General features: G+C 33.3%; 1 protein-coding gene across 1 annotated transcript; it reads left to right on the top strand.

Moving 5' to 3' along the window:
- Positions 1 to 12,607: 12,607 nt before the first annotated feature.
- LOC127899815 (secreted RxLR effector protein 161-like) lies at positions 12,608 to 13,237 on the top strand. The gene has a single exon (XM_052433943.1). It carries the CDS (start codon positions 12,608 to 12,610, stop codon positions 13,235 to 13,237), a length of 630 nt encoding a protein of 209 aa, XP_052289903.1.
- Positions 13,238 to 18,181: the final 4,944 nt, after the last annotated feature.

The following is an 18,181-nucleotide window of genomic DNA, read 5'->3' as shown; positions in this document are numbered from 1 at the left end:
TTGCTAGCATGCCATTACAATCATGATACGTAATGACATGGAAGTACTTCTAGAAAAGTACATATTCTAAAGATAGAGAAAAGATGTGTGAAGATGCCATAGTAGGGTAAAAGCGAGTTATGAGCTGCAGAGTTATATAGATGAACAAAAGCGATATAAGAAAATGTGTGTTAGTTTTGTAAAGATTGCAAACATGGTTGCAACAAATGTTGAAAGTCTAAACTTGTTTTGGATTGGATTAAGAAGATACGAAAAGATTTACTATGACAATTCAATGCGGAGATGACGAAAGAACTATTGTTATAAGCCAAGGAAGTTGTAATAACAGCATAGGAATTTCAACGAATTCAATTGAAACGGTACATGATCCAGTAACTAAGCATTGTAAAGGTCTTTCACCTTGTCTAAGAAATAAGCCAAAAAAATTTACGAAATCGTAAATGAATTCACCATGTTCCAATGTAAAGGTTACTTTTAAAATTCGAAGTTTAAAGTAAAATAATTTATTACATAAATGATGCTCAAATGAATTTAGTTGACTTTGCAGGATGGACATGTAAATGATCTAGTGGCTACTGTAATCCCAACACAAGAGATAAATGTTGTTACGGTAAGTTTTCTGAAATTTTTATCTATAAACTTAATTTTCATTACTCAATCCATAGATATTTTTCTAATATATCATTGAATTTCTATAGACACTTCAAAATCTTGAACAAAGTAGTGTTGGTAGGAATATGTACCCACATGGAATTATTGATTATTATAACGTAAGTTTTTCACGTTTTATATATATGAAATTTTTAATCAAAGTCCCATTAATTAATGTATGTTTGTGTTAAGGTCTTATGAACTCACATCATATAATTGGGTATAATGTTTATCCACCATCTAAGTGGTGATAAGTTTTTTATTTGTTCATCTTATCTACTTTATTTTTTCTTATTATAACAAGCTGTTTAATTTTTTATAATAACATACACAACCGTAGCCGCATGGACATTTTTAGCAGTTAATCTTTCAGCAAGATAATAAATATGGAGTTAATAAGGAGTTTCAAAGTGATTTCGCATAATAGCATTGTATTTGCATTGTATTAATATTTTAAGACTGAAGAATACAAATGTTTGTTTTATTGTTATTCATATTCTGATGCAACACTTAGCTTTTGGATTTGATGTATGGATTTATTACTCTAATGGCATACTTGTGGTTTTATGAAGTTGTTTTGTTCATTTTTTAGCCATATGCATGAAGTCTGCAAGTCTAGCATTCCATGTGCTATTGGAATACTGAAGTGTTTGGATTATGTATGAGTGGATGTTTTAGCCCTATCATTTAATTTCATGGTTTTTTTTATTGAATTTTAATGTTGGTCTTGCATTCCATGTCCTATTCTTGGCTAATGTAATTAATTACTCTCATTTCTTTTGCCAAATATGAGAAGAAAAAATCAGTCTAAGTAAATTCACTAAAAATGCACCTACTCACTCAAAATAAGAGAAGCTAGTACTTTGCATTTGCTGAAGCATTCAGTCTACATTTAAATTTTAAAATTTCATCATACAATTCACCCAAAATAAAACAAAGATAACGATACATTAATTAAGTATACAACTTAAATATAATACATATTAGGGAAATTATCATTGTACCACCTTTATTTTGTCTTATGTTCATCCAACCACTACAAAATTCTAACATGTACTTTGCACCACCTTTCTTTTCATATTTGTATCAACTAACTACTTTTGCATTAACACTATAAAATAATTTTAATAAAATGATAATTTTACCCCAAATAAATTAAAAGACCATTTTATTTTATAAAAACTTTTAAAAATAAAAAAATATAATGATAAAAATATCCATAAATTTAATAAAAATAAATCTCAAAATTAGAATTTTTATTTTTAATAAAAATTATTTTAATATAAAATTATAATTATAAAAATAATTGCAAAATTTTGGGATTTAATAAAAATCCCCTAAATTATTAAAATTTTAGGATTTAATCTTTTAAGAAATAAATTCAGTTATTTTAATAAAATTTTACAAAATTATAATTTTTTAATAAATAAATTCATTTATTTTTATTAAATTTTGTAAAATTATAATTTTTAATAAAAATAATTATTAAATTTTTGTAAAATCTAAATTTAGTAAAAATCAGTTGAGCACCTCTATTTGGGATTTATTTTTTATTAAATTTAGGGATATTTTTATGATTATAATTTTTAATTTTAAAATTTTTTATAAGATAAAATAGTCTTTTAATTTATTTGGGGGTAAAATTGTCATTTTATTAAAATTATTTAATAGTGTTAATGCAAAAGTAGCTAGTTGATACAATTGTGAAAAGAAAGGTGGTGCAAAGTACATGTTAAAATTTTGCAGTGGTTAGATGAATATAAGGCAAAATAAAAGTGGTGTAATGATAATGCCCCTACATATTATAATAGATATAATTATTTGTAAGAAATCTTTAACAATAAGACTTGGTTGTCTTTTTCATACATCACCCTCCATCAATTGCCTTTGATCTTCGTATTGTCATCTTTGTTGAAGTTCTTTCTCAAACAATTGAAATTTAAGGGATAAGCATTCCATTTAATGCCCCAGCTTGCGGACCTCTCTTAATAGAATGTCAATTTTACTCTCATTCATTTTTCGATCTTCCATCCCTTTGAAGTCATTAGATTCATTACTCTTCTTATCGTCATCTTGTTCAAAAGCCCCACATCTTTTACAATTCCAAAACTTTTGATTCAGATTTTTTCTTATACATCAAGTTTGTAAGATCTTACTATTTTTACAACATTTTTCACAAGCTTTCAGCTATGGGTTTGGAAATTCACTTGTGTTATAAGAGATAATGATTAAACAAATTTTCTACAAATATAAAGAACAACATATAACGATGGAACAAATTTTCTAGCAATCTGAAGCTCAACAAGAATCAATATAAAGATTTTTCTAATTTCAAGCAATTAATATAATTTCCAACAATGATGAAATCAATATAAAGAACACTTGCAATGATTTCCAACAATCATAACTTTCTAGTAATCTGGAAATAACACATAATTTCCAGCAATTAATATAAAAACAACACATAATGATGGAATAAATTTTCTAGCAATCTGAAGTTCGACAGCAACAATCAAAACATGCAAATACAAATCAATCTATCCCAACTTAATTTCCAACAATCTAACGCTCAGCATCAACAATCAGAAAACTAAGCTAAGTGTATGGTAATTTTGAATAGGCTAAGTGTTCAACTTCAAGAATCAACAAATCAAGCCAACTAAATTTGCCCACTTAAAACAATAATCAAGAATAAAAAAATCATGCCAACCAAATTTGCCCTGTAACTCAGCATCAAGAATCAATAAATCAAAGGTCTATTTAGAGCTAGCAAAACGGGTCATTGGGTCGTGTTCGTGTCTTGTCAGCTTCGTGTCGTGTCAAATTTAGGTCGACCCATTTAATAATCGTGTCAAAATATTGAGACCCAAACCCGACAAGGAAAAATAATCGGGTTACCCAATAACCCGTTTAATATCTATATATTGAACAAAAGTTACATCAAATATTTACACACTATCACACATACGTATATACATACATACATACATAATTTATCGATATTATAAAATATACATATCTACCAATATATTACACATTTATACTATTGAGGTTTTAATTATATATATATAATATTATATATCAATATTATAAAATATACATGTCTATCAATTTTTACACATTTACACTATTGAAGCTCTAAATGTATTTAAAATTTTATAAATAAAACGCTGTGTTTATATTCACCCTTTTAAAGAATAAAAAAAAGAAAATCATCTCTAATATTTGAGTTTTAAGGATAAGAATATGTAAATTATTTTAAAATAGAAAATATAATCGGGTCATTGATCGGGTAAATGGGTCAAGAATTTTAACCCTAACCCGACACAAAAAAAAATCGTGTTGACCCGAACCCGATCCATTTAATAATCGTGTTAAATTTGACAACTCATACCCATTTATTTATGTCGTGTCCGTGTCGGGTAATCGGGTCGTGTCAAATTTTGCCAACTCTAGGTCTATTCATTGGGGTTATGTGAGGATATGCCATTAGTTATGTGAGGATATCCAAAAGGATATTGCAAGGTTCTGGCACAGGTACTAGACCTGGTCTTAAATAGGAAAGGTACAAGGACTGAGATTTTTTGGATTGTTTCTAAGATTCAAGCTAGTCTAAAGAGATTGCAACAGAGCAAAATTCAATATGCCCTAAGAAACTATAATGGAGTAGCTCACTTATTAGCAAAAACAGCCTTGGAACAAGATAATATTGTCTCATGGTTCAATAACATTCCAAACACCTTTTTGTATTTATTCTCTTATTTTGATGAGTGAAAGATACAATTTCATATATATATATATATATAAGAATCAACAAATCAAGCCTACCAAATTTGCCTAGTAATTTGCTTCATCACGAAAAAAAAAACCAAGCCAACCAAATTTAATACTTATATAGAACATAAGAATTGAAAAATTAATCTATAGCAATAAATTTTAAGACTTAAATTTCTAACTAGCAAATTATTAAAATAAAGATATTCTAATAAAGCTAATAACTTCCATAAGTCTATTACTATAGTTGTCGACAACAAGACAACGGCATCCATGACCCACAACTGTTGTGGATTCAGAAGGGCAGAAAGAGTAACCCACGGCTACTGAATTTGAAGGGGGAAGAGAGAGTGACCCACAGCCACTGGATTTAGAGGGGAAGTGAGAGAGTGACCCAGGACTGCTGAATTTGGAGCGAGAGAGGGGGAGCCAATGATAAGAGTGGTGGCCTGGTGAGATTTGTAGCGTGTGTGTTCTGTGAGAGAGCATGTATGTTCTTACTCGGTGCATGTGTGTTGCAATCGTCAATTCACAGTGACAATTTATATTTACCTCAAAATGCACCACTCGGTGCTATCTATGGTGTTAAATATGGTGTGAATCTCATTTTTCTTTGATTGTTCCAAGTACTTTCTCCTCCCAAGAAGTATGACAATAAGGTATGGAATTGAATTTGATAGTACTACCAATTTTTACAAGATTGTTCGATTGAGTAGAGAGTAGCCAAGTAATAATCCTGAAATGGAAGTATGCTCTCTTGGCACACATTTCCTGGTGAGACATTTCTCCTAAGAAACATCAACTTCAGTGTCTATCTAAATTTGGTTTAGCTGCATATGGAGACGTGCATTGGAGGGATTTAGGTTTTGGAAGTGATTATGAAGCATGCAATATATCTTTCAACTTTAACGGTGAGCAACTTCATGAGACTCATCTTCCAAATTTCCAATTCCAACTCAAAAATAGAAAGTTTCAATTGACTAATCTCAAGGGATTCTTGGTTGTTGTTAGTTTTCAATCTGATAGACACATTAAAATATAGAGTTGAAATATTATTATAAAAATAAAGAGTCTTGAGTAAGCGAATACAAAATCAATACTCAAGTTTAGTGAGAAGGTTGCATCATAATGGCCTTATGGCCCTATAAGAGCTACTAGTATAAGGTTTTGAAGAGAATGCCGACAATTCAAAATTAGTGTCTGCAGTCTTTTTGTTGACTTATTAGCTAGACAAGTGTTCATAGATGTAGAAACAAATTTGGATTGTCCATATAGTTATGAATATTTTAAGAAAATGACTTCAACATTTAGTTATACAAGCAGCTTCTTTTCTCTTAGACTATTTGGCAATCGAATTGCAGAGAAACCTCAAAAGTACAACTTTTTGAAAGACAGTCCCTAGGGTTTTTGTTTCTCCATAGATAGACATCAGGGATGAAGTATTGCTCGTGTTTTTCAATATAGCATGTCTTTTTTCTTTCAAAGAAATTTAAGTTTTTAATTTCTTCTGATAATCAGCTTCAATTGGTAAATCATATAATCTGCATTATTTATAACAAAGATTCCTTTATATATTCATTGCTTGCTGTAATCATGAAAAGTTGATAGTATATGGTAAAAATCAATTTTAGATAGAAAATATTGTCAAAAATAATGAAGATATTTTAGATTTTTCATCATATAAGAGTAAGATAAAATCAATTTAATTAGCTTCTAAGTTGGAGCAATAAGTATTTACCAAACACTTTGTTGTAGTTTGTTTAAACTTACAGCTACCCAACAACAAACATGTACAAATAGGGTTCCTAGTTAGTTGGTAAATTATATTATATTATATTGTATTGTATTGTATTGTATTATATTATATGTATATAGGTAGGTGTGTGTGTGTGTGTATTGAGTTTCCAATCAATGATATCTGACAATATATTAAGAATAAGCTAAAAGAAAAAAAAATATTAATTTCAATACAATACATGACAAAATACATTATATTGTAGTCTATGTTTTTTGTATCTTTTAATTTATGCCTGACTTTGATATGGTCAGAAATCTTTTATTAAAACATTATATATATATATATATATATATATATATATATATATATATATATATATCGTTGCTTTACTCACTTTCCCGGCGAGTTATCTCCTCATCAGTTTTCTTACTTATTAGGCGTTTACTTGTATCTGCATATATATGAAGACTTGCACTTGGATTTAAGAAAACAATGTTGTGGTGGCACCATATCATGCATGCATGTGTTTTTTACTTTTCAAAAAGAGGATTTTAAAGAGTCTCACAAAGCTCATTAGCTCTTAATCCCTCAATCTCATAAATCTTACTTGTTTTTGGGTTTTATCTTTTCTCTGCACTCGATTTCTTCTAAATCTAAGTTTAATTAGAATATATGAACTAAAAGACTTTACAAGAATGACCCCACTCATAATATAACGGGAATCAAGAATCTTGATGGATAATTTATTTATATTAAATTGGGTTCAATTGTCGTGGTGAAGCCAGCATTTATTTTGATATCGGGCTAGAATAGTTTTTTCTTTTAATAAACCAAAAAATTCTGCATCCAAGGATTTAACTCGAAAGAAGTGATTAGTTTATTCGAATTAAGATATTTGAAATTTGATGATGTCCAAAATTGTTAATCAAATTCGTTTATAGTGATTTTGTTGTTTGCATAAGAAAAATTAATTAATGAAAAGATGAACAACAATCTCTTTTTTCTTTTTTTAGTTTATAGAGAATGATTAGGTAGAGCTAAAGATATATTCAGGTGGATGTAATTGTGAATGATAGGCAATTTATTCATCGTCGTACCTCTAGGCTTGATCTCTCTTTTCTTCTTGGGTGATAGTAGTTTATTCAAGTCATGTTGGTATAGTGAGAAAGCAACTTTGGCCTATTTTAGATAATCTCGCTAAGCTAGTAAATGGTCCTTAGATTATTGGTGGGGATTTTAACACTACTATGAATGCTACGGAAAGAAAAGGGGGTGCTGGAAATACGACTAACATGTGTAATTTATTCAGAGAGTGGTTTCACAAGAACCAGATGTGTGACCTTGGGTTCCAAGGGCCACTTTTACTTGGTCTCGAGGGACGCTTCATAAATAGTTAGATAGATCGTTATGTAACGAGTATTGGCTTCGGGTGACTTCTAACACAGTCGTTTATCATCGCCCTGAGATCTAATCTGATCATCGACCTCTCTTGGCCCATAACTGCCATGTTGTTGAATCTTACAAGGGGCAATGATCGTTTCGCTTTATGGCTACTTGGCTCAGAGTGTTAGATTTATTTCTCACATTATGTGGACTGACATAAATCATTCTAATTATTTTTTATATTTTACCGAATTAATACGTGACTAATGTCAAATATTATGGAGTAATTTTGACAGACTCATTTATTAAGTGATCAAATATTGTGTTAATACCATATACAGTAATATATTATGGACAAATATAATCCTTAATTGTGTTATTTTAGCTCATAATGGGATGGGCAATTTTGTACCAACACATGAGGGGTCCCTGCGCTCAACCACTGTATTTAAGTAACTTCAGCCCATTGGAAGTTCACTATTCAAAAAATCTGTGGCGTGAGTGCAGTGCACCTCTCTCTCTCTCTCTCTCTCTTGTCTCCCATGTGTGTACAGTAAAGTATTGAGAAAAGCTGAACCTTGAGCTGAAGGAAAGAAAGCGGGAATTCAGAAGCTGGATCAAAGTTGTAGCAACTCTGTTAAAGCTCTATAACAAGCTTCCAAGTTCATATCCATGGGAGATCATGGTAAATTTTGAAATTACCTAAAATATGTGTTTATTTGGAAATGCAAGATTAAGGGCATAAAGTTTGTATTTGTTTTAGCAATTGGTATTAGAGCCCATGGTTATGCATTTCCTTGTAAACCACAATCGATTTGTTGGTGAAATCTCACTCATAAAATTTTTTCTTTAATTTCAAATTTTTCAGATTTTTCGAATTTAGGCATATTTGATCAAATGGTTGTTAAATAATGCATGAGTGATGATTTTGGAGTAAAGATATAATTTTTCCGTGATTTTTGGTGGCCAAAATTAGGATGGTATGAATGAGGTTACTGTAGTTTACTGTAGCTACACTGTTGAAACATCCCGAGGTTAAAGATGACATTGTGGGACAATTACGTTTGGTTCCCTAAACGTTACGAAATGTCATTATGGCCCAACATATTTGAAAAATTTTCGTAATGGTCCTTGACCGAAGGTCAACATGGTAAAACATCATTCCATCCCTTTAATTATGGTAAATTATATTATAGCCCAACATTTTATTTTATTTTATTTACAGTTTGGACCAATAGTTTTAATATTTAAAACAGTAAGCATAATTCTAAAAATTCTTCATTTTAGTCCAAAATCCTTACAATTTTGGCGATTTTTCAGAATTTTAAATTTAAAATAATCCATCATTGTTGGATATTATGGGCATAACATTCATATATTTTATTGAGACATGTAGATATTTTATTTGATTTAATATCTTGGTAGAAACTTTAATTGTGTTTGACAAAGTTTATTTAGCCTTAATTTTGTTAATGTATGAAATATATATATGATGCAAAACTACAATTTAGAGTGATTGTGTATCTGCTTATTCTAGGGCCAATCATGATAAATTATTTGGTGTTTTGCAATTGGATGCCCATTTGTCATTATTATTTATGGATTATGCGATGGATTGTTATTGTTATTACCAAGATCCATACGGATGATGATACTGCCCTGTCGACAAATCACTACTTGGTAGGATACTTGGGTAGATAAAGAGATTTGTTGAGTATTTTCTACTGAGTGGCTTCATTACCCTATCGGTAATAGGTCAATGTTGGTGTTATATTCAACTTGTCTGCTTTATCTTTAGGTTAGTGCACTCCTATATTGCTAAAGGATGCCTAACATATTGTGTTGCTATTGGAGAAACTTAAAATGAGGAGTAATTGATTATAACATGATTTTATTTTTGCATGCTTGATAATTCTTTTGTTATTGCTTCCTCAGCTCTAGGTATTCTCTCATTTCTCTAAGTAGCCTCCCTAAAAAATTTAACTGGGACAAATTTTGAGGACTGGCGAGAGTCCATTTTGTTTTATCTGTCTACATTAAATAGAGACTTGGCATTAAGAGTTGATGAACCAGCCAAGCCCACAGATAAGAGCACTGCTGCTGAAAAAGCAGAGTGGCCAGCTTGGGATGAATCCAATAAACACTATCTGGATACAATGAAATACACCATTGATAGAACAACTAGAGATAGCATCCCTGTATGTGATAAGGCCAAAGATTACTTGGCAGCTGTTGGAAGAACTTTTAAGAAGGTAGATAAGGCAGAAAATGGTAATTATCTAAGGCTGCTTACTAATACTCAATATGATGGTGTTTCTGGGGTGAGAGAGCACATCCTTAAGATGACCAGTTACCATAAGAAGCTAAAGGACATGGATGTCAATTTGCCTGATGACTACCTGGTCTTCCAAATCCTTGAATCCCTTCCACCACAATTTGGCAATTTGAGAATCCAATACAATACTCAGAGAGACACTTGGAATATCGCTGAGTTGACTGCTTATGTGGCTCAAGAAGAGAAATCATTAAAGAAGGGGAAATCTCACACTATCATGATGGCAACTATTCAAGAGAGTGGGAGTGTGAAGAAAGGCTCTTCAAAGGGCAGCAATAAGTTTTTCAAGAAGAAAAAGTTTGGAAAGAAAACTTCACGTGGTAATTCTTCTACCACTTTTGGTTCCACTTCTGAGAGCTTTAAGGGAAAATGCCACTTTTGTAAAAAACCAGGGCACAAGAGAGCTGAATGCAGGAGATTCAAAGCATGGTTGGAAAAGAAAGGTATTCCTGTAGCTTTTGTATGCTTTGAATCTAATCTAGTTGATGTTCCTTCTGATACTTGGTGGTTGGATACTGGTGCAACCATTAATATAACGAATTCCTTACATGAATTCAGAAGCAGGAGGGAGCCCAATGAAAGGGAGTTGATAGTTCACATGGGCAATGGAGTGACAACCAAAGTTGAAAGCATAGGAGTTGGCAGACTACATCTAGCCACAGGCTATTTTTTGGATCTGTTAGATACGGCTTATACTCATTCTATTAGGAGAAACTTGATATTTGTATCTATTTTGGATAGATGTGGCTATAATAGAAAAGTTTACTTATTCCGCAATTCAAAGTTAGTTGGTTCTGACACTCTATATGATGGCTTATATATGATTGATTTATTTTCTCATGGTGTTGAATCATCATCCAATGCTCATGTTGTGCATGTTGTTAGCTCTAATCGTGCCAGGCTTGATGAAAATTCCTCTATGTTGTGGCATAAACGGTTAGGTCACATTTCTAAACAGAGGATGGAGAGGCTCATTAAAGATGACATTCTTCATAATTTAGATTTCTCTGATTTTGGCACTTGTGTTGATTGTATCAAAGGCAAACTTACTGCCAAAACCAGAAAAGAGAGAACTCGGAGGAGTCAACAGGTGCTGGAGATGGTGCATACAGACATCTGTGGGCCATTTATTCCTATTGCTATTGGAGGTTATAAGTACTTCATCACGTTCATTGATGACTTTTCTCGTTATGGTCATGTTGAACTTCTTACTGAAAAGTCGGAATCCTTATCTGTGTTTCAAGCCTTTAAGGCTAATGTTGAGCTCCAAAAGGGTAAGAAAATTAAGGCAGTAAGATCAGACAAAGGTGGTGAGTATTATGGGCGATATAATGAAACTGGGCGTAATCCTGGACCTTTTGCTAAATTTCTTCAAGAATGTGGAATAAAAGCCCAGTATACAATGCCCGGGACTCCTGAACATAATGGAATTGTAGAAAGGAGAAATCGTACCCTTCTTGACATAGTGCGGTGTATGCTGAGTAACTCCACTTTATCAAATTTTCTATGGGGTGAAGCCTTAAAAACTACAGCTTACATTTTGAATCAGGTACCTAGTAAGTCGGTGCCCAAAACTCCTTATGAGTTGTGGTCAAGGAAGAGACCGAGTGTTTGTCATTTCCATGTCTGGGGATGCAGAGTAGAAATGAGGCCCTATAATCCACAATCAATGAAACTTGATCCAAAAACCATTAGTGGTCATTTTATTGGCTATTGTATAGGCTCAAGGGGTTCTAGATTTTATTGTCCTTCCCACACTAGTAGAATCATTGAGTCTGATCGTGCCATTTATTTTTAGGATGATCACAATGGTGGGAGTTCTGAGTCTCGCAGTCTTACATTAAGAGAAGAACGTATGGTCTTGCTTATTCCATCTTTTCCGACTTCTGCAATGCGATTATCACATATTGATGTTTCTTCTGTTGATCCTGAACTTCATCATGATATGGAGCCTATGACTATAGAGGATGATGTTACTGATGTGCAATTGAGGAGATCAGAGAGGATTAGGAGACCTGCAATTCCTGATGATTATGTTGTTTACTTGCAGGAACATGAATTTGATGCTGACTCATCATCTGATCATATTACCTTTCAAGAGGCCATCAGTTGTTCAGAATCCTCATCTTGGATACATGCGATGCATGATGAGATGGCATTTATGTATCATAATAGGGTTTGGGATTTGGTTGAGTTGCCAGATGGATGTAGGCCAATTGGTTGCAAATAGGTTTTCAAAACTAAGAGAGATGCCAGAGGTCAGGTAGAGAGGTACAAGGCCAAGCTTGTAGCTAAAGGTTTCAGTCAAAGAGAAGGCATTGATTACACTGAAACTGACTCTCTTGTTTTTACCAAAGACTCTTTTCGTATTATCATGGCATTGGTAGCTCATTTCAATTTAGAATTGCATCAGATGGATGTGAAGACAACTTTTCTCAATGGAAGCTTATCTGAAGATGTGTATATGGTGCAACCTAATGGTTTTGTTGAGACTGGTAAAGAAAACATGGTGTGTAAAATTAAAAGGTCCAATTATGGACTTAAACAGGCATCCAGACAGTGGTATTTGAAATTTCCCGATATTGTCACCTCTTATGGGTTCCAGGAGAATGTTGTTGATTAGTGTATATACTTGAGAGTCAGTGGGAGCAAGTATATCATTTTGGTGCTTTATGTTATACTTGCTCACTACTAATGACACTAATTTTTTACTTGAGACAAAACAAATGTTGTCATACAGCTTTGATATGAAGGATCTTGGTGAAGCTCATTATGTATTAGGGATAGAGATTTTTTGTGACAGATCTAGAGGAATTCTAGGATTGTCTCAAAAGACTTACATTGATTGTATTTTTAAAAGGATCAATTTGCAGTCTTGTGCTCCTAGGAAAGCTCCAATTTCAAAAGGTGACAAAATTTCCAAGTCTCAATGTCCCGATAATGATGTAGACAAAGCTAGAATGCAAACAATCTCATATGCATCAATTGTGGATAGCTTGATGTATGCTCAAGTCTGTACTCGCCCTAATATTGTTTTTCCAGTGGGAGTACTTGGAAGATACCTGAGCAATCTTGGATATGAACACTGGAAGGCTGCAAAGAAAGTACTCAGATATTTGCAAGCCACTAAAGATTTTGTATTGACATATCAGCAATCTAACTATTTGAATATAGTTGGATATTCTGATGCTGATTTCGCAAGGTTCTTAGAAGACAAGAAATCCACATCTGGTTACATCTTTATAATGACAGGAGGAGCTATATTATGGAAAAGTGCCAAGCAGACACTCATAGCTTCTTCAACAATGGAAGCAGAATATGTAGTATGTTTTGAGGCTACACGCCAAGCTTTATGAATGCAAAATTTTATCACAGGGCTAGATTGTATATTGGCCGTACCGAGGCCATTAAGAATATACTGTGATAATTCTGCGGCTGTTTCTTTTTCTCACAACACAGGGAGTTCCTCACGTTCCAAGCACATTGATATTAAATACTTATTTGTGAGAGAGAAAATTGCTCTATCTTGTGTATCAGTAGAGTATATCTCTACATAACTCATGTTAGCCGATCCACTTACTAAAGCTTTAGCTCCAAAAGTATTCAGGGAGCATGTGACGCATATGGGATTATTAGAATCCACTTATATACGCTGAGTCGGTGGGAGTTCTAGTTTGTATTATGAGTTGCAACTTAAATAAGATTATGTATTACTCGTTTTGTTATCATGCATGCATGTTGTTATGTGATGTTGACATGCCATATATTATGTACACATTTGGTTGCGTATGGCATTATGTATATAATGAGGATATTATGGTCCGAGACATTTTGCTCAATCTTAATATGGACACTAAAGACTGAAGGATTATGGCTTAGCTTCAGTGTGCTTTCTTGAGACATTTTGATTTAGTGTCATTATAATTATAAGCAAACACGACTTCCTTGAGACATCTTGGTATTAGTCTCATTATGATTAAAAGGGAAACTCGCTTCTCGAGACATTTTGCTAGAGTCTTATTATGGTTATAAAAAAGCGATGGTCTAGGAGACCTATTGTTTTCGTTTCATTTTGCTAGACATGTGGATTTTATGGAAATGAGCATGTTGATCACGTTGTCATGTTATTTCCATAATTATACTTGTATACAGCTACATAGTCACGTGTTTATAAGTGTCTTGTTATATGGAGCATCCTGTCGGTGCACATATGACTTGATACTTATGGCACATTTTGGACTTATTTATGTTTTGGGTGATTCCTTGCATTTGACCTTTTGTTATAGTCACATATTGATTAATTCAGTTGTTTTTAAAATATTATTTTATTTTAAATTTATCATTCGAGTGATTTCTATCGTCTAAGTGGGAGATTGTTAGATTTATTTCTCACATTATGTGGACTGACATAAATCATTCTAATTGTTTTTTATATTTTACCGAATTAATACATGACTAATGTCAAATATTATGGAGCAATTTTGACAAACTCATTTATTAAGTGATCAAATATTGTGTTAATACCCTATACAGTAGTATATTATGGACAAGTATAATCCTTAATTGTGTTATTTTAGCTCATAATGGGATGGGCAATTTTGTACTAACACATGAAGGGTCCCTGAGCTCAACTACTGTATTTAAGTAACTTCGGCCCATTGAAAGTTCACTGTTCAAAAAATCTGTGGCGTGAGTGCAGTGCACCTCTCGCTCTCCCTCTTGTCTCCCGTGTATGTACAGTAAAGTGTTGAGAAAAGCTGAACCTTGATCTGAAGGAAAGGAAGCTGGATCAAAGTTGTAGCAACTCTGTTAAAGCTCCATAACAAGCTTCCAAGTTCGGATCCATGGGAGATCATGGTAAATTTCAAAATTACCTAAAATATGTGTTTATTTGGAAATGCAAGATTAAGGGCATAAAGTTTGTATTTGTTTCAGCACAGAGATCATAGGTGGCTTTGTGATAAGTAATTGGGATATCAATAAAATTATGTGCCGATGACTAAATAGCTTATTTCCAAAGTGACACTTAGAACAGAGAGATTTTTGGAAAAATTTTCAAATGAAAAAGGAAGCTTTTGACGAGAATTGGTGGAATTCAAAAGGCCTTGGAATTTGATCAGACTAGTAATCTTACCCATTTCAAAGGTGCTTTGAAAAAAAATCTGGAAAACGTTTTTACTCAAGAAGAAATCACCTAGTATCAGAAGTCTAGAAAGGAGTGGATAAACTGTAGGGACTACAGTAGTATTTTTTTACATAAAAAACCATCCAAAGAAGAAGAGTGAACAAAGTGGTTACCATTCAAGATGACTCTGGTCATTGGCTTCACAATGGAGATGAGATTTGGGCACATGTCTCCTTCTTCGCCAATTTTATTCTAAAGAGGAAGGGGAGTATTGTAAGTATCATGTTCCAAATGATTTTGTAAGGATGAATAGTAATACAATGTGTAGCTATTGCAGCCCGTAAATGATAAGGAAGTTAAGCAAACTATTTTTAGCATTAATGTGTAGTTGTTGCAACCCGTAAATGATGAGGAAATCCATCAAGGTCTGGATCATTTACTATGAAATTAGCTTATTTATCGCTTTTTAAACCTATGCCAGGTGTGAATAACTCCTTTTGGAATGTTATTTAGAAATGGAAAGGACCCCAAAGTGTTCGTTGCTTTCTTTGGTTGCTGATGCATAACAGATTGAAAATCAATGTAGAGGTCTCTAAAAGACATGTGATAAATGATAGTGCTTGCATGGAGGATGCTTTACATGCAGAAAACGTCATTGAGGTTGCTTTACATGCAGTAGGGGACTGTATTGACTCAAAATGCAGTAGATTATCTCTCATCTTGAGCCACAAAAGTACCACCTTTTTTTACGATGGATCTTCATGAGTGGGTAATTTGTAATCTGAAAAGGAATTTAAACATCACAAATTTCAAGGGTTGGTCAATGTTCTTTGGGGTCATTTGAAATATAAGTGTGCAACCCAAGAGGGGGGAGAATTGGAAATTTAAAAATTAACCTAGGAAATCCACACAACAAGCAATCTAATGCCTTAATAAAAATTGAAAACAATAAGTTTAATAAAGGCACAATAATTGAAGAGTAAGGGAGAAGAGAAACAAACACACGAATTTTTACGTGGTTCGGCAATCCCCGCCTACGTCCACGCCTTTAAGCAATCCAAGCTTGAGGATTTCACTATCCAAGCCTTTCCGAGGCTTCAACCGATTACAATTAACTTCGAGGTGTCAATAAACATTTACAACAAAGAGATTATCTTCAAATCTCTTCACTCAAGTGTCTCACACACTCAAACTCTTACAATTGAAATGAAGAAATGAAAGTTACAATGAAACTCACTCAATGAGTAGATATTCAAAAATGAAGAACAAGGAATGATTCAATGTTTTGTGTTTTGCAAGTTGAAAGCTCAAGATATCACGTGTGCCTTTTGTTTTTGCTTGTTTGGGAACTTCAAAATAAGTTGGATTTGAGTTCTTATAGTTTGAGCTCAAAAACTAGCCGTTACTCACATTCTAGGCGTATCCGGTTTGCCGTTTATGAAATCCGGTAAGCCAGATTTATGTTACCGTTAAGGCAAAAATTTGAATTTTGTCTATCCGGCTTGCCGGTTACGAAATCCGGTAAGCCGTTTGCGTTCTGGATGCTTACTGCCCCGTATTCGATTTTTCAATTTTTTATATCCGGTAAGCCGCTTGTTACAATAACCTGCTACAGTAAAAATTTTCTTAAATTTATAGTTTGACCCCAAAACTTTATAAAAACTATAGTATGGCCCACAAAGTTATGCAACTTTACAAATAGGTCCAATTTTAGAATTACTAAGTAATGCTTCGTTAATCCCAAAATTTTTTGAAATTATAATTTTACCCAAACTTTGTGAAATTATAGAATAACCCAAAAATATTTAAATAGTTTCAAATAGGTCCAAATCCGAAATTTAAAACACTATCAAAGATTTTAAAATTACTTTCATTTTAGTCCAAAATGCTTTAATTCCATAACATCATTTTCTTATTATAAAAGCACAATTCATAAATCTTTGCTTAATAAATACATGTGGTTTGTTATCATCAAAATCAATATTTATAGCCATATAGGCTAGCAATCTCCCCCTTTTTTATGATGACAAAACACATTAAAAACTATAATCTTGTTATGAAAAAGCTCCCCCTTAATCAATGCAAGTTAAAAAATGATTTGAAAATTATTTAACAAAAACTCCCCCTGCATACATGCTCCCCCTAGATACATGCATATTTTCATAACACATATTAAATCATTCTCCTCCTTCATCATCAAAAAGAATAAAGGCTCCCTCTATCAATCATCAACATCGCAACATAAGCACATTAGTAAAAAATATCCATAAGCATAAGAAAATCCATATAATCCATAATGATCAATCAAAACAAATCTATAACATCCAACATAAATAGTCACAACAAATCCATATCATCCAAAACAAAGATATAAACCGAAAAGCATAATAACCATCCATAGAATAAAAGAACACACAATGCAGTAAATGAAACGTAGGTGTGTCCAAGTACAAGCATAAGATACTACTCAGGTGGTGAGGATGGAGGTGATGGAAGTGGAAACAGATATGGAATGCCGAAGTGCTCGAAGAGGAGGCACTGACCATGAATAAGCTGCTGCTGCTGCTGCAGAAATTCAGTCTGCCGATGCTGAAACTCAGTCTGCCGCACAGAGAGTGTCCCCACTTCATCCATAATATGTTGAATAGTGACCTCTTCAGAGGTAGGAGGATGTGGAGGTGATGAAGCGGATGCAGATGCACTAGGAGCTGAAGCAACCGTGGAAGAAACTCGGCGTCTACGCTGCCCTCGAAATGAGAGTGAGAAAACTGGAAGCTGATAAGATGGAATCACAACATTTAGTGGCCGATCATCACTTGAGGTTAGAAAGGTAAACTTGTTATCGTTGTATTTGACCCAAGTGCCATCCTTCCACTCAAAGCCTAACCCAATAATAACCTCATCCCCAATACCCTTGGACGGCCTACAAGATGGTTCTAGAATCGGCACTTCAAAGAATTTAAGAATTCAGGTAATGAAATGACCATAAGGAAGAGAGCAGGTAATCAAGGCAAGAATGCTCAACATGGTGCGGATGATGGAATAGCCCAAGTTAACCGGGCGACCTCTAAGAATACAGTCAATCATAGCAACATCCATGTGAGAAACCTCATCCAAATGTCCTGATCTAGGAAGTACAATGGACTGGATGATACGAAGCAAAATACGAGTTTGA

The sequence above is a fragment of the Citrus sinensis genome, chromosome 9 (genome assembly GCF_022201045.2).
Source record: "Citrus sinensis cultivar Valencia sweet orange chromosome 9, DVS_A1.0, whole genome shotgun sequence".
Lineage (NCBI taxonomy): Eukaryota > Viridiplantae > Streptophyta > Magnoliopsida > Sapindales > Rutaceae > Citrus > Citrus sinensis.
Note: the sequence above shows the minus strand (reverse complement) of the source record. Positions and strands in the feature narration are given on the sequence as shown.